The 22365-nt window shown below is 54.5% G+C and overlaps 1 protein-coding gene across 2 annotated transcripts in view; it reads left to right on the forward strand.

The window, feature by feature from the left end:
* CYP4V2 (cytochrome P450 family 4 subfamily V member 2) overlaps positions 1–21139 on the forward strand; it is a 49129-nt gene extending 27990 nt beyond the window's left edge. For both annotated transcript variants that reach the window (XM_032969054.2, XM_032969053.2), the window contains exons 10-11: positions 3333–3512; positions 4123–21139. In XM_032969054.2, the coding sequence (XP_032824945.1) occupies positions 3333–3512; positions 4123–4283 (341 nt within the window). In that variant the 3' untranslated portion in view covers positions 4284–21139. The remainder of the gene's footprint in view (positions 1–3332; positions 3513–4122) is intronic.
* The last annotated feature ends 1226 nt before the right edge of the window (positions 21140–22365 follow it).

Genomic DNA, 22365 nt, shown 5'->3' on the forward strand with positions numbered 1-22365 from the left:
TGTTGGTAAGTTTGGCATCTCCAATTAGCATAGTTTGCTTCGAACGGTGTGAAATAACTTCTACAGTGAGGGAAAAAAGTATTTGATCCCGTGCTGATTTTGTACGTTTGCCCACTGACAAAGAAATTATCAGTCTCTAATTTTAATGGTAGATTTATTGGAACATTGAGAGAGAATAAGAACAAAAACATCCAGAAAAACGCATGTCAAAAATGTTATAAGTTGATTTGCATTTTAATGAGGGAAATAAGTATTTGACCCCCTCTCAATAAGAAAGATTTCTGGCTCCCAGGTGTCTTTTATACATGTAACGAGCTGAGATTAGCACACTCTTAAGGGGAGTGCTCCTAATCTCAGCTTACCTGTATAAAAGACAACTGTCCAGAGAAGAATCAATCAGATTCCAAACTTTCCACCATGGCCAAGACCAAAGAGCTCTCCAAGGATGTCAGGGACAAGATTGTAGACCTACACAAGGCTGGAATGGGCTACAAGATCATTGCCAAGCTGCTTGGTGAGAAGGTGACAACAGTTGGTGCGATTATTCGCAAATGGGAGAAACACAAAAGAACTGTCAATCTCCCTCGGCCTGGGGCTCCATGCAAGATCTCACCTCGTGGAGTTGCAATAATCATGAGAACGGTGAGGAATCAGCCCAGAACTACACGGGAGGATCTTGTCAATGATCTCAAGGCAGCTGGGACCATAGTCAACAAGAAAACAATTGGTAACACACTACGCCGTGAAGGACTGAAATCCTGCAGCGCCCGCAAGGTCCCCCTGCTCAAGAAAGCACATATACATGCCCGTCTGAAGTTTGCCAATGAACATCAGAGGACAACTGGGTGAAAGTGTTGTGGTCAGATGAGACCAAAATGGAGCTCTTTGGCATCAACTCAACTCGCCGTGTTTGAAGGAGGAGGAATGCTGCCTATGACCCCAAGAACACCATCCCCACCGTCAAACATGGAGGTGGAAACATGTTTTTGGGGTGTTTTTCTGCTAAGGGGACAGGACAACTTCACCGCATCAAAGGGATGATGGACGGGGCCATGTACCGTCGAATCTTGGGTGAGAACCTCCTTCCCTCAGCCAGGGCATTGAAAATGGGTCGTGGATGGGTATTCCAGCATGACAATGACCCAAAACACACGACCAAGGCAACAAAGGAGTGGCTCAAGAAGAAGCACATTAAGGTCCTGGAGTGGCCTAGCCAGTCTCCAGACTGTAATCCCATAGAAAATCTGTGGAGGGAGCTGAAGGTTCGAGTTGCCAAACATCAGCCTCGAAACCTTAATGACTTGGAGAAGATCTGCAAAGAGGAGTGGGACACAATCCCTCCTGAGATGTGTGCAAACCTGGTGGCAAACTACAAGAAGCGTCTGACCTCTGTGATTGCCAACAAGGGTTTTGCCACCAAGTACTAAGTCATGTTTTGCAGAGGGGTCAAATACTTATTTCCCTCATTAAAATGCAAATCAATTAATAATATTATTGACATGAGTTTTTCTGGATTTTGTTGTTATTCTGTCTCTCACTGTTCAAATAAACCTACCATTATGAATTATAGACTGATAATTTCTGTCAGTGGGCAAACATGCAAAATTCAGCAGGGGATCAAATACTTTTTTCCCTCACTGTACATACATACATTGGAGTTTGCAAGCAGCAGAGACAACCCTTGAAAAAACGAGGAGTCTAGGAAACAGGATTGTAGAGACCCAGCAGGTGCAGTTTGAAGGAAAGTGAATGTCGTGTATACTTTGATTCAAACCTTTGCTTTGGGGACGAGGGGCCAGTGCCATGGATGTCGCAATACGTCTGCTTAATTATCGTTTTGTTAACTGTTTTTTTTTGTTTATAATTATCTAATGCTTACTTGTCTCATTGTCATCAACGATCGCTAATTATGATCAGTAAAAGGTATTCACGTATTATATGAGAATAGCATTGACATTTAAAATAGAAGCTGTCGCCATCTTGCGAGTTATAGGATTGGTGTGAGTCCCAGTCTTAAAATTGTATGTATGTATGTAGTTTGAACTGTGAGAATAGGTTTTCCCCTTTTTTCTGGCAACAAAACAGGTGTTAAGATGTTAAAACACCAAACTGAAACCTTTTTAAAAGGAATCATGTCTGCATTAACCACAATACTTGGTGTGAACCAATCAGTTTCAAAGTCAATGCATATATTATCAAGAGTATGTTTTTTGTTTGCATTCTGACCACAAGTATTCTGGTTAATGCAGACATGATTCCTTGTAAAAAAAGATTCAGTTTGGTGTTTTAACATCTATTATAGATTTAAAGCTTCTGTGACGGCTAGGATCCATACTCTTTGGTTCTATTGGGTAAAGTCACGTACGTGAAAATAAAATAACAAAAAATCACGACGTTTCGGCCACAACACAAGCGGCCTTCATCAGGTGAAGGGACGAGACTGTCTGGAGGACAGCGCTGGAGTGGAAGAAGGTCGTGATCTAAGCGTGGCTTCTTCCACTCCAGCGCTGTCCTCCAGACAGTCTCGTCCCTTCACCTGATGAAGGCCGCTTGTGTTGTGGCTGAAACGTCGTGATTTTTTGTTATTTATTTTCACCTACGTGACTTTACCCAATAGAACCAAAGAGTATGTTTTAACATCTAAACACCTCATGGGACCTCCTTTGCCAGTACCAAAATATAAGAATAGGTTTTTCCCCTTTTTTCTGGCAACAAAACTGAAACCTTTTTACAAGGAATCATGTCTGCATTAACCACAATACTTGCGGTTAGAATGCAAACGTACGCCTTTTGACGTCCTTTGGTCTAACAACGTTTGAGACGAGGCTCAAAAGAAAGCTGTCTCTGGTGTGGACCAATTAGTTTCAAGGAAAATGCATATATTATCAGAGTGTTTTTTGTTTGCATTCTGACCACAAGTATTGTGGTTAATGCAGACATGATTCCTCATAAAAAGGTTTCAGTTTTGTTGCCAGAAAAAAGGGGAAAAACCCTATTATTATCTTAACACCTGTTGCCAGAAAAGAGGGGAAAACCTATTCTCATATTTTGGTACTGGCAAAGGAGGTCCCATGATGTATTTTGAACTGCTTTCGCAACATACGTAGCCAACCATGCTAATTAGAGGTGCGGGGGAAGGACAACAACCTAAACATAAATAAAAATTAATGCACTCAATACCTGTGACTGAATACATGTGAATTGTGATTGTTGATTATGTGTATCTGTGTGTACACTGGCATATTAATTATTCATCGGTCATTCACAGAAACGATCACTCTTGGTGTGTTATCGTGGATGCGAGTATGAGTTTTGATTTGTGTCCTGTGTAGGTGGATTCACGATCCCCAAGGGAGTCAATGCAGTCATCATCACGTACAGCCTGCACCGAGATCCGGACAGCTTCCCCGAGCCCGAGGAGTTCCGGCCTGAGCGCTTCCTTCCTGAAAACTCAGTGGGGCGCCACCCCTACGCCTATGTGCCCTTCTCTGCTGGTCTGCGCAATTGTATCGGTGGGCATCCTCCTCTATGTTACACAGAGCACAATATCAACAAGTGTGTGCAAGACAGCACAGCAGAACGCGTGTGCCTGCGTGCACCTGTGTAATTGATTATTTATACACATTGCATTGCATTGACTGCTCTTTTGCAAAGCCTGATTATATCCTTCCAGAATGCTGAATGGGCATTATTTAACGTATGTGTGCACGACTATGGCCAAATGCACAACATGGATCGATATGCGACTTGAATGAAATAATAAGCACAAGAGCCTGAGCGTGTGCATGCATTTGCAATGTGCTTATGACAATTGAGCGAATATGACGAACATTTTACAGTTACAAAAATAATAATGGGTGATGGTCTCGCCTGTGTATATTCGTGATAGTGTCCTGGTGCTTATGACATTGTGTTACGTGTCATTGTATTTGCACTAGTTTGATTAACTGAATTATAAAAACGTGTAATAACTGACAGCCAACTTCATAGCACATGATTTACATTTACTGGATGATGAAAATGTATCCTGTTCTTGCCTGCCCCTCTGAATCCCTTTACAGTGACTCTCATATATCACACATTTCTGTGTGGTGGCCTCTTTATGGTGTGACCTCCTCTTAGGCCAGCGCTTCGCCCTAATGGAGGAGAAGGTGCTGCTGTCGTCGGTGCTGCGTGCGTTCCGAATTGAGGCCATGGAGGAGCGAGAAATGCTGCGCCCCGTGGGGGAACTCATCCTGCGTCCAGAGAATGGAATCAATGTGCGCCTGCATCCGCGAGTCTAGTACAGATGAGTGTCGCCTGTGCGTGCGGGTGGCATGCGTCGCACATACACTCAAGTCGGAGACGAGGTAGTTGCAGGAGGCACCGTCCTCCCCTTTTAGTGTTGTCAGGTTCACGCCACCACTCGGGCCCCCCCCCCTCTCTCTCTCACATGACCACACTGCCGTGCGACCCGTCCCAGACACGACCCTGTCCGCGTTGCACCGACGGCGTCGACCGGGGCAGCCAACTACTGTCCGGCTGCGCAATGATAGGGCGAAGGCGGCAGCGACGAGGGCGGCGACGACGACAGGGATGACGAGAGAAGTCCAATCCCAGAACCGGCAGCCCGGAGCTCTTGCTCTCCTCTTTGCTCCGCCCTAGCCGCGCCTCCCTTCTCAAACCCTCAAGAGGGTTCCAGGGGCTTCCCCACAAGGTCTGCCGTGACCCTTGCCCCAGTTCCTCCACTCTGCCGGCACACCCAAGTATATGCTCAGCAGCGTGTGCGCGAAGTGCCCACCTGCAGTTGCAGCTGCTGTATAACAGTCAACGCTATGTCACTACACAGGCATCACCTGAATCCACAAGTCTAGCACAGGCATCACCTGCATCCACGAGTCAAATACAGGCATTGCTTGCATCCGCGAGTCCAGTATAGGCATCGCCTACATTCGCGAGTCCAATACAGGCATCACCTGCATTTGTGAGTCCAACACAGGCATCACCTGGATCTGCGAGTAGTACAGGCATCACCTAAATGCACGAGACTAGTACAGGCATCACTTGCATTCACGAGTTTAGTTCATGCATCACTGGCATCCAAGTGAATAGTACAGGCATCATCTGCGAGTCTAGTACAGGCATCACCTGCATTCGCGAGTTTTGTGCATGCATCACCTGCATCCACAAGTCTAGTACATGCATGACCTGCATCCGCAAGTTTAGTACAGGCATCACCTGTGTTCGCGGGTCAAATACAGGCATTGCTTGCATCCGTTAGTCCAGTACAAGCATCACCTGCATCCACAAGTTTAGTACAGACAGCACCTGCATCCGTGAGTCAAATACAGGCATTGTTTGCATCCGTTAGTCCAGTACAAGCATCACCTGCATCCACAAGTTTAGTACAGACAGCACCTAAATCCGCGAGTCTAGTACAGGAATTACTTGCATCCACAAGTCAAGTACAGGTGAAGAGGAAACTTGAGCTGGTCAAAGAAGGGTCTTTATTCTCGACGCCAACTCACAAAGCCAACCCCAAACTCTCCAACTCCATTCCCTTAAATAGCCCGTATCTCCCCCCTTTTCCGCCAATCACCTCGGGTTTTCCCGCCGTTTTATAATCCTCGCACCAATCTGATAAGAGTGTCCTCCACTCAATCATCGGATTGCGTGTCGTGCACGGCAGTGCTCCCGTGACCCCTGACCCTTAACCCGTGATTGTGTGTTTGTGTGTGAGGATGTCCTGAACATCCTCTACACAGGCATCACCTGCATCTGCGAATCTAGTACAGGCATCACCTGCATCCATGTGTCTAGTACAGGCATCACCTGCATTCGCGAGTCCAAAACAGGTGAAGAGGAGACTTCAGCTGGTTAAGAAGGATCTTTATTTTCAAAGCAACCTCACACCACACTTCCACTCGTCATCAAAAACCAATCCCGAACCCTCCAACGCCTTTCCCTTTAAATAGCCTCTCTCCCCCCTTTTCCACCAATCACCATCTCGGGTTTTTCAGCCCTTTGTTAATCCTTCTCGGGATTTTTTCGCCCTTTGTTAATCCTTGGGGTTTTCCCTCTTGGTTAATCCTTCTCGCACCAATCCGATCAGAGTGTCCCTCCACTCAAGAATTAGGATTGCGTGTCGTGCACGGCAGTGATCCCGTGACCCCTGACCCTTAACCCGTGGTTGTGTGGTGTTTTTTGTGTGAGGATGTCCCGAACACAGGCATCACCTAGATCTGAGATAAGTACAGGCATCACCTAAATGCACGAGACTAGCACAGGCATCACCTGCATCTGCGAGCCTAGTACAGGCATCGCCTGCATCCGCGAGTCTAATACAGGTGTAAAGGAGTTCCCGACGACTCACTCAGAGGCTAAGGTAAGGTAGGGGCTTCTGCCAAGGTTTTATTACAAATCTTTAACAATACACAGGGGTGAACAACTCCCCAGGGGTTAGGGTTCCCGGGCTAGGTCCCGACACAGCCGGCTGCCCTGTGCTGTCTCCTCTGCCCCGGCCGTGGGATCAACCAACACGGCCGACCGAGGAGCACAGCCACGTCTAGCCTGGCACTGTGCTCTCCCCTATCCCTACCCTCTTGCCCCTGGCTCCCCGTTCCACCCTTCTCAGACCTTACTCTCCAGCTATGACCCCGCTTACGTCACGGGGTCCCCTTTTTATCCTTGAGGAGCCGTGACGTCACTCTGCTGCCCCGAGCACCTGACGTCACGTCATCGCCCTGGACAGCACAAGTGATGCCACTTCCCCATTCTACTCCTCTACATTACCCCCCCCCTGTGAAAAAAACAGCCGACCCGGCTGCAAGAAAACCCCAACCTTAGGGCAGCACGGCATCCCAGGCATCACAATAACAACAACCAAATGAACGGGAAAAAAAGTAAGGCGGCTTCTTCCGGCCGGCAGTGCCGAGCGGGCGCCGGGGCTGGGTCCGACGAACGGCCGGCCAGGCCATCACCGGAGCTGCATCCCCCTTGAACGGGTATGCGCTGCCGGCCCGCTTCCCCGTGTGGCGTCCGCCGCCGGTGCAGGTGGGCTGTCCGCAGGCAACAGGCCCACCGCCGTAGCCTCCGGTGGCCGGGGGGTCCCCGCCGGCACTACTTGGAAGGGCCCTGGGGGCACACAAATAGGGCGAGCGCCGCCCCCGTCAACAGGACCCGGCCGGACAGGCACGACGGACGCATCACCCGCCGGCCGCCCCGGAGTTGGGGGTGGATCCCCCAGGGTAGATGGAATATAGCGTTTGAGCCGGGACGGGTGCACTATCCACCGCCGGCGTCCGAACCGAATTCGGACGCACTGCGGCCGGGGGACTTCCACGACCTCAACGGGACCCTGCCCAGGGCGGTGCAATTTGGCAGATGTGCCAACCGGGACCTGGGGACAATGCAGCCACGCTTTCTGGCCCGCTACCCACGGGAGGCCCGCTGCCTGGTGTTTGGGCAGCCGCTCATTAGCCGCCTGCCGGCCGGCGGAATTCTCGGCAGCGGCCTGCCGTGCCTCGCGCAGCCGGTCAAGCGCGACTTTCAAAGGGACCGGCACAGCCGACCCCTTCCTGGAGGACCCCACGTCCAGTTGGACGTGCACCGGGGGCTCCAGCTCACTCCCGTACATTAAATAAAAAGGCGAAAATCCCGTTGAGGCGTGAGGAGCCACCGATACGCTGCCAAGACCCCCGGGATGAACAGGTCCCAATCCGATTGAGACGTGTTCACATGGTGGCACAGCATGGAAGTGAGGGTGCGGTTCAAGCGCTCTACCATCCCGTCCGATTGGGGGTGGTAGGGCGAGGTGCGGATTTTCTTGGTGCCAAGGAGGTCACACACCTCCTTGAGCAGCTTAGATGAGAAATTCCGCCCCTGATCCGTCAACAATTGTTTCGGCGCACCCTTGTCCAACACGTACCCCTGGACGAACGCCTCGGTGATAGAAGAGGCCGACTGATCGACCATAGGCCACGCCACAGGCCAACGTGTGAGGTACTCAACGCCCACCAAGAGGTATTTATGGCCCCGTTGGGATGCAGGGAATGGGCCTAAGATGTCGAGCGCCACGAGTTCATTAACGCGAGAAACCCGGATGGACTGCAGCGGGGCCTGGACAACTGGGGCCTTCCTCCGCGCGCAGTCGTGGCAACCCTTCAAAATCAGTGCCACGTCACCCTCCACGCCTGGCCAGTAATAGTCCCGCTTAAGGGTCAATAGGGTCTTGTGGTAGCCAAGGTGCATACGCTTCTCGTGAATGGCTCGGGTTAATTTACCACGTAGGCTAGTGGGCACAACCACGCAATAGCGTTCCAATTGGGCATCCCAACGCATGAGGAGTCCGTCATGCACGGCGATCGCTGGGGTCGCCGACGAAGCTGAACCCCGGGCCGTACGTCCGACGCGTCGCCGTAGCTTCAGCAGGGAGGAATCCTCCATCTGCAAGCTGGACCATACCTCCCGGGGGAGTCCCAGGCCGAAATCCGCGGATGTCGCCGCACCCGGGGGGGTGGCCGTCACGGCCGACGCGACCAACTGGGCCGCGACGTCCCCTGGGGCCTTGCAACGGCTAGAGCCCAGGGCGCAAGCACACCCGCCGCCTACCGGCAATCTGGACAACCCGTCCGCATTTCCATGCAGTGCCCCCTTTCTGTGGATTATGTCAAAGGGGTAATCCTGGAGCACCTCGAGCCAGCGGGACAGCTGACCCGAGGGCTGACCAATCCTCAGCGAATATTGCAGGGCCGCGTGGTCGGTTCGGACTGTAAACCGCCTACCGTACAAGTAGGGCCTATACAATTGAACAAAAAAAACCATGGACAAAAGCTCCCTCCGAGTCACGCAGTATCGCTGTTCCGTCGGAGACAGAACCCGACTGCCGTAGGCTACCACCCTCTCCACCCCGTCGACCACCTGGGCCAGGACTGCCCCAATGCCCATGTCGCTGGCATCGGTGTCAAGCAGAAAGGGCTTCGAGAAATCGGGGTACCCCAAGGGCGGGCGCATCCGCCAAGGCCGTGCGAAGCGTCGCAAAAGCAGCCTCCTCCTCCGCGCCCCAGTAAAACCTTTGGCCTTTGGCGGAGAGGGCGTGCAGCGGCTTCGCAATCGTCGCAAAATCGCGGACAAACCGGCGATAGTACGATGCGAAGCCGACGAAGCTACTCACCTCCGCGACAGATGTGGGAGTCGGCCACGTCGGGACACAAGCCGTTTTCTCCGGGTCTGTGGGGACACCTGACGCACTAACAATGTGTCCCAAATATTTCACCGATGGTTGTAGCAAATGGCATTTCTGGGGTTTAAATTTCAAGCCCGCAGCGCGCACTTTGACGAACACAGCCTCGAGGCGTTGCAAGTGCTCGTCAAACGTACGCCCAAAAACAATAACGTTGTCCAAGTAGATTAAACAAGACTCCCACTGCAGCCCCGCCAAAACCATCTCCATGAGATGCTGGAAGGTGCCTGGGGCCGAATGAAGACCCATAGGAAGCCGATTGAACTCGAACAGCCCCTGGGGCGTGCGGAACGCTGTCTTGGGTCTAGAGGCTTCGTCCAGCGGCAATTGCCAGAAGCCGGAGAGCAAATCTAGAGTCGAAAAGAACCGCGCGCCCGAGAGGGCGTCCAGGGAATCATCCATGCGAAGCAATGGATATGCGTCAGCCACCGAGATCTTGTTCAATTTACGGAAATCAACGCAGAACTGGAGACTCCCGTCCCGTTTCTTGACTAGCACAATGGGGGCACCCCAAGGGCTAGTGGAAGGGGAGACGATGTCCGCCGCCAACATTTGGTCGACAGCCGAGCGGACATGCTCCTTTTCCGCAGGGCTAAAGCGGTGGGAATTAAGCCGAATAGGGGCTGAGTCGCCCGTATCTATGTGGTGTTCCAAAAGAGTAGTGCGACCCAGATCAAACTTACTTTGGCTAAACACATCGGTGAACCTCTCGATGAGTTCGCGGAGTTGCTGACGCTCCCCGGTGGACAACAAGGCATTCTCGTCGCACAACGTGGTGATCCACGATGCGTCGGAGTCCCCCGCACGCATCACGCCCGCCACGACTCCTCCATCTGGGGCAGCGCTCTCGGGTGGGGGAGCCGGGGTCGCATGTGCCAGGACGGCACCGGCCGGGATTACGATCGGCGTGGGCCCCGAATTGAGGACCTGTAGAAAAAGGTCCTGGCCCCCCGACACGGCCGTCAAGGCGCCCACCAATCCCATCGTCCTTGAAAAGTAACTCGACGGGGACAGGAGGATACCTGTCTCCGTGGAGCCCCCTTCGAGCGGTCTGCGCAACCTAAGGGGTAGCAAGATTTGTGATGCCGGCGGCACGGTCACCGCCGCCCTATTCAAGGCCCGCACACTGGCAACCAAGGGAGACAGGACGGTAGGCGATTGTAGGAATTGCAGCCGCCTCCCTGACGGCAATTCCACACAGTCCTGGTCAACGAGAATTCGAATGGGCATTCTAGACAAAAAGTCGGTCCCCAAGAGGCATGGAACTGCCAAGGTCTTGGAGACCAAAATAGGCCCAGCCAACTCAATCTCGTCCACCCGAACCGACGCTATAACTTGGCCCAATATGCCCAAACTGCTGCCGTTCGCGGCGACACAAGCCCCACGAACCGGCCCTAACGGACTGACGCTGCGGGGTAGGAGCTTGAAAATGGCCTCTGAAATAATGGTGGCAGACGCTCCCGTATCCACCAAGAGGCGAACTCGCACCCCCTGCACGCAACCCGCCAACGCTGAGGAGCCAGCAGCTGCCGCCACCATCCGATGCGCCAGCGCGTTCCAGTGGCGGGTCAGCCTGGGCCATCCAGTGGGTGACAATGGTGGTGCACCCGACCCCTCGAGGACAACCCCTTGACGATGAACCCTAGCCCCGCTAGATGCATGAGGTGAGGGGGGCGGCCGCGCGGGTGATGCGTCGCGACTCGCCTGGGGCCCTGGGCTCGATGCTGATGATGGTCCGGGAGGAGTTGGAGCCCCCTTGCTGAAGGCCCCCGGAGCATTCCTACACCCCCGCTCAATGTGGCCCTGCTGACCACAGCAGAAGCAGGTCACCGTGGCAGTGTCCTGCGGGCGGGAAGGTCCCGGCTGCCCCCGCTGCTCCGGACGGCGACCACCCGCCCCCCTCCCGCGACAACCGGGCATCGCCAGGGCCGCAAGGGTGTCCACACCCTGAGAGGCGGCCTCCTCTTCTGGCGCCGGGATCCCCGCGCACGCCACCATCCGGGGCTGTTGGCGGAGGGAGAGGTGCGCCTGGATGTTTTCGGCCACCGCCAACGACGTGATCTGGCGATCGCTATTTATGGACAAAGCGATCCCCAGCTCACGTGCCAGGTCGAGCAGCCGTTCCAGGGCCATCGAGTCCAGCGCCCTGCCCTGTATATCAGGGTATGCGGCCTGTGCCAAGGCCAGGTGCGAGCAGCGGAAAACCAATGGAGATTCCCCCTCCTCCCGCTGCCGTAGTGAAAACTTCTGGCGTGCCCTGGACGGCGGCTCGAGTACATCGGCCATCTGGAAGTACACTGTCGGAAGCGTAGCCTTATCGGCCGGGGGAATGGACTTGAAGACCTGCATCGCCTTCTCGTCCAGGTAGGTCAGAAGGGCCCCCAACGCCTCCTCCATGGACCAGCCAACCGACATATACGCCGCGTCGGACTGGTCCTGGAAGGCCAACCAGTCGCCCACTTTCGTGACAAACGGCGCGATGTGGGGTAACCGGCGCAGCCCCTGGCCGCGCGGTGCGGCGAGGTATGGAAGCCCCCCGTCTCCCGCGGGCCACCCTGCAACCACGGCGTGGTGCGGCAGCGTTGTGGCCCCCATAGGCCACGCCGAAGACGCGGCAAGGTACGGTGGCGCTGCGGCCTCCGTAGGCCACGCCGGAGACGTGGTGGGTGGCAGCAGAGTTGCGGCCCCCATAGGCCACGCCGGAGGCGCGGTGGGTGGCGGCAGAGTTGCGGCCCCCATAGGCCACGCCGAAGACGTGGCAAGGTGCGGTAGCACTGCGGCTCCTGTAGGCCACGCCGGAGGCGCGGTGGGTGGCGGCAGAGTTGCGGCCCCCATAGGCCATGCCGAAGACGCGGCAAGGTGCGGTGGCGCTGCGGCCCCCGTAGGCCACGCCGGAGACATGGCGGTATAACATGGCCCCGCGGTGGTCCCTGCGGGCCACCTCGCAGGCGCGGCGACGGATCGATCTGCAGCCGCAGCCACAGCAACCTCCCGCGATGCGGCGAGGGGTGGCGGCGTTGCGGCCTCCCCGGGCCACGCCGTAGACGCGGCGAGGTGTGGAGGCGCCACAGCACCTGCAACCCACCTGTCCGCGGCGCCGTATGGAGCCGCGGTGCCGGCGTGCATGCCTGCGGCGGCCTCCGCATCCGCGGCATCCTCCCGCGACGCGGCGTGGTGCGGCATTGTTGCGGCCCCCGTGGGCCACGCCGGAGACGCGGCGAGCAGCGGCCGCGTTGCGGCCCCCCCGGGCTACGCCATAGACGCGGCGAGGTGCGGAGGTGCAGCAGCGGCTGCCGCCAACCCCACCGGCGCGGTGGGATGCGGAGGCGCACTAGCGCCCGTGACCCACCTTGAAGGCGCGACGAGGTGCGGGCCCGCGGCATCGCCAACGGCCAGCCCCGCGGCCCCGCCCGCGACGAGGGCCGGCGGCGCTGCGGCCTCCATGGGCCACGCCGCAGACATGGCGAGGTGAGGAGGCGCAGCAGCGCCTGCGAGCCACCTTGCAAATGCGGCGGCATATGGGTCCGCGGCCCATCCCGCAATTGCGGCGGAATCCACGGCCCGGCTCGCCGGTATGGCGAGGTGCGGAGCCGCGGCAGTGACATCCGCGGCAGCGACATCCGCGGCAGCCTCCGCGGGCAAGCTCGCAGCCACAGCGAGGCGCGGAGCCACGGCAGTGACATCTGCGGCAGCGACATCTGTGGCAGCCTTCGCGGCCAAGCTCGCAGCCACGGCGAGGCGCGCAGCCGCGGCAGTGACATCTGCGGCAGCGACATCTGCGGCAGCCTCCGCGGCCAAGCTCGCAGCCATGGCGAGGTGCGAATCTGCGGCGGCATCCGCAGCCGCATCCGCGGCCGCCACGGCCGCAACAATGGCTGCCGCTTCCGGCGTCGCAGCGGAAATTACGTCCACTTGCGGCTCCCCCACCAACATGGCCGCCACCTCCGGCGGCGCATGAAAAATGGCGCCAACTTCCAAATTGGCGGGCGGCAAAGCGGCGGGAATCCGCCGGTGCCACGCGGAGTGTGGGCCGGGTGGGTGCGTCCGCGCTCCCACCTCTGTAAGGGCGGCGGTGAGCTGCTCGATCGCCCACAGGAGCAGCTGCGACCGCTCCTCGGCATCGCCCCCCGCCACCGGCGGTGGTGCGCTGGGACCCCCAGCCGCCGACACCACCTGCCCCGCCGAGTCCATCTCCATGGCGACGGACTGCCCCCGGGTCGCAGCCGGAGCCTCCCCGACGTCGTCAGCACTCTCTCGGCGTCCCGCCGGTGGATTCTTACGCCGCCCGCCCGATTTAGGCATAGCGACGGCAGCGTAACTACTCCTGACACCAGTTGTAAAGGAGTTCCCGACGACTCACTCGGAGGCTAAGGTAAGGTAGGGGCTTCCGCCAAGGTTTTATTACAAATCTTTAACAATACACAGGGGTGAACAACTCCCCAGGGGTTAGGGGTCCCGGGCTAGGTCCCGACACAGCCGGCTGCCCTGTGCTGTCTCCTCTGCCCTGGCCGTGGGATCAACCAACACGGCCGACCGAGGAGCACAGCCACGTCTAGCCTGGCACTGTGCTCTCCCCTATCCCTACCCTCTTGCCCCTGGCTCCCCGTTCCACCTTTCTCAGACCTTACTCTCCAGCTACGACCCCGCTTACGTCACAGGGTCCCCTTTTTATCCTTGAGGAGCCGTGACGTCACTCTGCTGCCCCGTGCGCCTGACGTCACGTCATCGCCCTGGACAGCACAAGTGATGCCACTTCTCCATTCTACTCCTCTACACAGGCATCACACCTGTGTCCGTGAGTCAAATACAGGCATCGCTTACATCCGCGAGTCCAGTACAGGTATCACCCACATCCGCGAGTTTAGTACAGGCAGCACCTAAATTCGCGAGTCTAGTACAGGCATTGCTTGCATTCGCAAGTCCAGTACAGGCATCACCTGCAACTGCGAGACTAGTATAGGCATCTCCTACATACACAAACTAGTACAGGTGTAGAGGAGTAGTGAACTGGTTAATCACTTATTTATTCTTCAAACCACAGCCACACTCGTTCTTCAAACCAACCTCTAACACACGTTTCATAGCCCTTTTTAAACCCTCCATCTCCGCCCTCCTTCCTAATCCACATCTCTGTCTTGTGGGCCATGTGCGTGTGACATCAGTGCCCTTTAATCTCTTGACCCCCGTCTGGTGTATTCCCGTGCGTGTAATTGGTGTCTGCTATGTTGATTGCAGTGATTGTGTGGTGTGAGTGTGGGAGGATGGCTCAGACATCCCCTACACCCCCCCCCCTCGAGAAAGAGCCGTCCTCGGCTCAACAACTGTGCGCCTTGGTCGGTCAAACCAAACCGCGGCCGGGCACATGTAATTTTAACAACAAAGTAACACAACAACACAATTCCACCCCCGACCCCTTTTAACAAGTGCACCGCCTCTGTCGCAGACTTCCCCCACAATCCGACCCCTCGACCGAACACAACAGGGTTGGTGTGGGCGTGAACGGGTCAAGATTCCCCGATGGATCAGGTGCTGCCATCCCGGTCACCTGTCGTTCTGCAGGATTGACAGCTGCATTGTCAGTCGAATGTGTAGCCGGCCGCGAGTGTGACAACCTCCTCCCACCTGGCCGAAGTGACGATGAAGGTGGTGAAGGTGATGATGCTCGTAGGGGCAGTTCGGCCGCGACGTAACGTTTAAAACTAGAGGGGTGAACGTACCACCTACGTTTGACCAACTGAATTCGAACACATTGAGGTCACAATACTTGCACCACTGTGACCGGGCTCTGCCGGGGCCGGTGCAGTTTTTCAGACGTACGTACCGGTACCTGCGGGCAGTGCATCCAAGCCAGGTCACTCACCCCAAAGGGATCCACGACCGGCGGCTTAGCCCGCAAGCGCTCGTTGGTAGCTTGCGCAGATGCGGATGTTGCTGAGGCCGCTTCGCGAGCCTTGCGCAAATACTTCAGCGAGTGGCGGAATGCAGCTGGCCAATCTCCCGACTGCGAAAGGACAGGGCGCAACTGTGCCTCAATTGGAGGGCTCGGCTCGTGTCCATACATCATGAAAAAGGGTGAGTATTCCGTTGATGCATGCGGCACTGAGTGATAGGCCGTAAAAACCCCGGGGATGTTCAAATCCCAGTCCGTCTGCTGGTCACTCACCAAGTGACAGCATTCCTGAGATGGTGCGGTTAAAGCGTTCTACCATCCCGTCCGTTTGTGGGTGGTATGGGGACGTCCGTACTTTCTTGACACCCAGCATGTTACACACCTCCTGCAAAAGCTTGGAGGAAAAGTTTCTGCCCTGGTCCGTCAGCAGCTGCTCAGGAGCCCCCTTGTTAGCTACATACCCATTTACAAAGGCGTCCGCAATGGACGCCGCAGTCTGGTCGGCTAACGAGTAGGCAAAGGGCCAACGTGTAAAATATTCCATCCCCACCAGTAGGTATCTACTTCCTCGAGGAGTAGCGGGGAAGGGGCCACGAGCTCATTTACCCAGGAAACTTTAATGGACTGCAGGGGTGTGCTTCGCATGACCGGCGGAGGCTTCCTGCGTGCACAGTCCGCGCACGCCGATACCCCACGGCGGATATCGACGGACATGCCTGGCCAAAATAGCGAAGGCGTAGCGTAGCCTCGGTCCAACACCTACCTAGGTGGAGCAACTGTCGGGCGTGAACATCGGGGCATAGCTGACTCCGCATGGAAGAGGGCACCACCAGGACTTTACGGTTCACAGTCGTGTCCCAGCGCATCAACAAGCCTTCCCACATGAGGTAAAACTTCATCGACGTGGGGAGATCATCAGCATGTGCCGTCTCCACCAGCCGGCGAAGCGGTGCCAAAGCCATGTCTGCCTGCTGCCGGTCCCTCCATTCTCGCAAAGTGAGCCCCAAGTCACGATCAGGCGATACCGGCGGCCCCACCTGGTCCGTGTCCCCGGCGGAAACCGGCGACCACGATCTCGGGTTGCGCCGCAGCCGGCAGTCTACAGTGTGCGGATCCGTCGCCGCAGGCTCACTTAACGGGGGCTGACAGTCTGGACAATGCATCGGCGTTCGTATGCCTGATTCCTTTCTGATGCACCACTCGATACTTATACTCTTGGGGCTGCTCCAACCATCGGACCATCTGACCGGTCGCTTGGTCAATGCGGAGTGAGTACTGCAATGCAGCATGATCCGTCCGAACAGTGAAGTCGCGGCCGTACGGGTAGGGCCGAAACTGCTGAACAAAGTGGACGACGGCAAGCAGTTCCCGGCGCGTAAAGCAATACCGCTGCTCGGCCTGCGACAAGACACGACTTCCGTAGGCAATGACAATCTCTCTCCCCTCCTGAATCTGGGAAAGAACGGCCCCGATGCCCACATCGCTCGCATCTGTATCCAGCAGGAAGGGAATCGAAAAATCTGGGTATGCTAGGGGCGGGGCTTCTGTCAGATGCTGGCACAGTGTCAAGAACGTGTCGGTCTCTGCCTGGCCTCAACGAAACAACTGTCCCTTCACCGTGAGCGCATGCAAGGGCTTAGCGATGTTAGCAAAGTTCTCAACAAAACAGCAGTAATAGGATACAAACCCCACAAATCTGCGGACGTCAGGCACGGACGTGGGTGTTGGCCAATCACGAACGCATGCCGTTTTGTCGGGATCTGTCGCGACCCCAACGCATTAACGACATGACTCAAATATTTTACGAAGGAGCGAACCAGATGACACTTGGAGGGTTTTAATTTGAGGTTCGCGTCACAAATTTTCAAAAAACACCTGTCGCAACTGGCTTAAGTGCACCTCGAATGTGCGAGCAAATATGATTACATCGTCCAGATAGATAAGACAAGACGCCCACTGCAACCCCGCAAGTACCAACTCCATCAATCGCTGGAAAGTGGTGGGAGCCGTCTGTAAACCCATCGGCAAACAGTTGAAATAAAAGAGATCGTGAGGCGTTCTGAAAGCTGTTTTCGGTCTGGATTCGGCATCTAGTGGTAGCTGCCAGAATCCTGCCAAAAGGTCTAGTGTGGAGAAAATGTTTGCTCCTGCGAGTGCATCCAATGAGTCATCTATGCGCGGGAGCGGGTAGGCTTTTGCCAAGGTAACTTGGTTGAGCCGCCTGAAGTCTATGCAAAACCGCAATGATCCATCCGATTTCTGAACCAATACAACCGGCGCCCCCCACTGACCCGTAAATGGCGATATGATGTCAGACTCCATCATCTCCTGCACTGCCCGCCGCACATGCTCCTTGTCGCTAGGACCCATCCTATAGGCATTCTGCCGAATGGGTGGCGCATCGCCCGTATCAATGTGGTGCTCCATCAGTGTCGTGCAACCAACATCTTAGGGACCCTTACTGAACACATCTGCGAAGTCACCAAAGTCCTGAGCTCCCCCGATTCCTTTGCAGACAGATCGGTGTTCTGTGCCAGGAGCGCGTCTATCCATGACATATCCTCTGCACGGACCGACGGACCGTCCAAATGCACATTGTTGACGGTCTACGCCTCAGGGTACGAATGCATGGGACTGACATTTTCAAACAAGGTCCCTTCCTGAACTGGAATGGGTGTGTCAGCCGTGTTAAGGATCTGCAGGAACAGTGGCTGATTCCTGCGCATGAGCGTGTCAGCTGCTGCTAGGCAATGGAGACCAACCACCGACGGCACCGCGGAGACAATGAGCGGCGCATCCGACCGGGAAGTGACGAGCGGGGTGCGATATCGAAGCGGCACCAAGGCCTGTAGGCGAGATCAAGACCATAGTCCCGGCCAGCGCCTGAACTCGCGGTAGCTGGTTCCGTTTCCCGTCTCGACGCAAGAAATAAAAGCGACCCCCCCCCCTCTCACGACGGGGTTTTGACGCACCCTTCGTATATCACAATGCGAAGGGGCATGTGACTCAACAAGTCCGTGCCCAGCAAGCAGGGAATCGTGAGCACACTGGAGTCCAGTACCGGAGCCCATACCTCCAGTCCCCTGATGCGGACCGGCACTACCATTTTGCCTATTATCCCCGTACTTCCCCCATTTGCCGCTATGTACCTTGCCTGAACCGGCGCGAGACTACGCTGTCCCTCCGGTAACAAGTTAAATACGTGCAGGGATATGATGCTGGCCGACGCACCCGTGTCAACCATCCACGGGCGATGGGTCCGTCATGACCCGAGTGATGGCAGATTACTTCTTCCGTGACCCGAGGATGCTCTCCTGCCTCACGAGGTGCACAGCGCCGGGGTCGGCGCGCTGCTTCCCACGGGATCCTCTGATACTGCCGCAGGGCCGCCAACATTTCTCCCTCGTCCTCCGACGGCGGCGCGTCTGGTTGGAGGCCGTGGCAGCCCCTCGACGTCACTGCGATTCCATGCCACGTGTTCCACACATCGCGTGGGTCCCCCCATCTCTTCGTAAGCACAGAGATGTTGTGCAACCCATAGCAAGGTGCGGGCTTCCTCCTCCACCGGCAGCATCACTCCCACCTTCTGTGCCACAGCAACGAGCCGCTCCGCCACCAACGAGTCCAGGCCCGGCTCGAGCCGTGGGAATGCGGCTTCTGCCAGCGTCAACAATTCTGTCCTGAAGACCAGGATTGATTCGGTCGCTTCCCACTGGCAGTTTTTAAACTTCTGGCGCGCCCCAGACGGAGGGTCGAACACCTCCACCATCTCCTTGTAGACGCCCTGCAGGGATCCTCTTTTTGCAGGCGGAATCTGGTCGAACACTGCCAGTGCGGGGTCATCTCGAACCAGTGGACGAAAGCACGCAATTCTCCCGATCGAGACGAGAACCTCTGTATCGCGCCCAGCTGGCGGCTCCATCCTGTTCCGCTCTCCACGGGCTGCCTCGGCTGAGTTTCGGGCTGAATCTTGCTCCTGACTTGTGCCCTTGCCCTGTCAGCTGCTCTCCGCTGCGCTCCAGTCGTTCATGTTCCCCCGGTTGCCGCTGCTATCGGCGAATATCGGAAGGACAGGCCAGGGTTTTCTGTATATTCCCGTGCGTGTGATTGGTGTGTGCTAGGCTGAGTGCGGAGATTTCATGTCTGTGTGGTGCGAGTGCGTGAGGGTGGCTTGTAGATCCCCTACACAATGAATAATGTACTACAGTATTGAGTTATGATGATTGATTCACATGTGACAAGTGGCGTATGATTTTTAGGGGTTTTTTGCATTGTTATGAACATCTTGGTACATTTCTCGTCTTTATACAAATATAAATTCCATCAACAGATTGCTTGCGTTCTCATTGAAATGATTGCCATTTGGAGTGAAATATAAATTTGTAGTGAGTTCAACTGAGTAGCAGACATACTCTTTGGAGGCAACACATTTATTGATACCAACACAAAGGGGTAACTGCCCCTTCACCAAATAACAACCGATGGTGGTGGACCACCAGGCTAACTACACTAATTGCACTGGGAGTAGCCACAACGGACAGGACCGCAGCTTGGGTCCAGGTCCACGTGTTTGTGACTCTTCTCGGATGTAGAACGTAGATTCTTCAGGATAATCACAGCAGCCGGTCCCTCTTGGAGATCCGGCTTATATCCTCTGGTGTGGCTGGCTCTGCCCTTAGCCACAACCACCTTCGAGAACCCTTGAGCAGGATCTCGACCCTGACACGTGACCACCCTGGGGGCCCTGTGTAGATTTTACCGGTCACGTGTCCTTCGGGGTCAACCAGAGTGCCATAGCCCCTAGTAACCCCATTCCCTTGGCCGGCACACTCACACCCATCCAGCACTGCCAGTCAGTGCTCACCGAGCCCCTCTAGGGCTGGTACTGCACCCACATATACGTGGTGCCCGCCAATGTCAATCCATCGCACGCCGTGCCTCTCGGGCCGGCATTACGCAGTGGCATTCGCGATGTCACTATAAATTTATTGGCACTGCATGCATGTGGATTCAAAGATAATTAAATCCATGATTATTAGTGTATTTAAAACAACTCAGCTGCGGAAACTATCCTGCACTCCTAGAATTTCAAGTCGTAGGGTGCATTAAAGGTACGTTTTTTTACCAATCGACTACGACGGATTCGTGGGAGCTCAATGTGGGTGCTGATGATTGCTCGCCGCTCCTCGACCTTCAAGGCGCGCGACGGTAATGCAGTTCAATTGTGAGCATTTGTGGAGATTGCTTATGTTACGCACATTAAAGAAATGGTCCTTACGATTATTTTCTAACTAGTTGTGTTTAGCCGTGAATGTTACGGGATTAATCGAGCCCGAAGGCAGGGCTGATTAACACAGGCAGTCGAGAGGCAACTCCTTCACCAGACTTGAGTGCTGGGTGATCTCAGCGACGTCCAATATCTGTCTGTCGATTCTAAATTCAATTCACAATTAAAAAATCCAAATATTCTTTAAGAACCTCACCATTAAAATTTTTTGTTGCGGCTCTTCATTGCTTCATCATGTTGTACGCGCCAGATGTGGTCTATGAGGTCTCCATATTTTACGACTCTCGTCTGAAAGATAGCCGCTGGAGACACGAACACATTCCATGCAAAACGCCGTATGCACTGGAAATGTACGGCATCCGAGCAGGAATTGTAAAAATATATTATTTAACACAGCACAGCAAAACCAGTTGCATCATTCAATTCCGCTCGTCCAGGCGAGTAGAATTCAATGACATTTATTCAATGCGACGTTTCTCATGGGAATAATAAGCAACAACATTTGGACCCCAAACCAAGAGGATTCTGGGATGCTTATGGTTTTTTGGCAATAACTCTGGAAGGAAATGTCGCGGACCCATAAAGGTGGTACTCGTACTGCTCGCCTCATCGAGATGTATCCAAATATATGAGTGGTTAAGCTGTGCGAAGTGAAATAGAGGAGCGACCACTTAACACTATGTCCTATGGGGATGAATGTTTTTTTGCTATTAACAAAATAAAACAAATGCAGTCACACTCATTTTTATTGCCTCTTTTTGGAGACCTCATTCCGACGTGGACTGTTGTATATGTAGGTTCTGAAATTTTGATGAAAATAATAAAAATTAAATGAAATTTGAAATGTGCATAATTTATCCGAAATTATGTTAATTTGTGTAATTATGCATAGAATTATGCTAATTCGAGAGATACTCATATTAATTTATGCGAGTGGGTGTGATTATGATAATGCAGGTCGTTATGATAATCGGGCCCAGCCTCGGTGACGAGGGTTGGTTATCAATTGGAATAATGCAATTAATCGTATGCAGTTATGCAGGTGTTGTGAGCGTGAATGAGAGAGTCAACTCGGCATCGTTGTCTAACTCCGTATTATCAATAAGGATACGATTATTCTCGCTTTAACATTTATTATGTGTTAGTGTGCTTATGATAGGTCCCCCAAGTTCATATCTCAATCGCAGAACATTTTTTATGTGGAATTTCAGAAAGAATCACACAGTCGCTTCTGCATTGATCAATTTTATTTTCTAACTAAACTTTAGAAGATGCACTCTTGATCTTGGCATTTCAACACCGTATCATCATTTCTGCGTTTTCACTCTGGTCACGGCACATATGGTTAACCACCGCGTAACGCGACCTCAGTTGTTGAGAGCGAGAGACAAAAAAAACATGCAAAGGCTACTCTAAGCAAAACCTTAACTCTCTATTATGGATGATTATACTGGAATTTGCACACACAGTACCGCGTTCATTCCTAGATCCATAACAAAATTATGCCATTAAAGACGACCGACTAGAATATTTCTCAGTGACCGTATTCACGTAACTCGATGGCAACGATGTTCTTCGTTATCAATTGATTTTTAATGCACCACCTTGGAGTGGCAACCCTTCTTGATTGTCCCGATATGCGTATCGTGTGTCTTCTTTACCACTGGTTCAATTCTTTGCGTCAAGCAGACGCCGAGGTTGGCATCCCTTGTGTCAAAAATGTGTTTGTTCCCTGCGGAGCGGTGGGGGGTGTGAGAGTGTGGGGGAGGGGGGCATACGAACATGGCTGCCACAGTTTCTGTTCACAGCTGGCTGGAAGAGTCGGCACGACGCTCGCCGTCGTCGCGCGATCATCCGTCGTCAGATAGCGCCCACAGTTCGTCCGCTGGCTGCAGTTCCTCACTCTTGTCTTGGTTCCCAGCTGGTGCTGGTCGGTGTGCGTGTGGATCGAACCCACGGCGCGCTCGC

Source organism: Petromyzon marinus, chromosome 41, assembly GCF_048934315.1.
Source record: "Petromyzon marinus isolate PM22_M1 ecotype Great Lakes invasive population chromosome 41, UKy_Petmar_22M1.pri1.0, whole genome shotgun sequence".
Taxonomy (NCBI): Eukaryota; Metazoa; Chordata; class Hyperoartia; order Petromyzontiformes; family Petromyzontidae; genus Petromyzon; species Petromyzon marinus.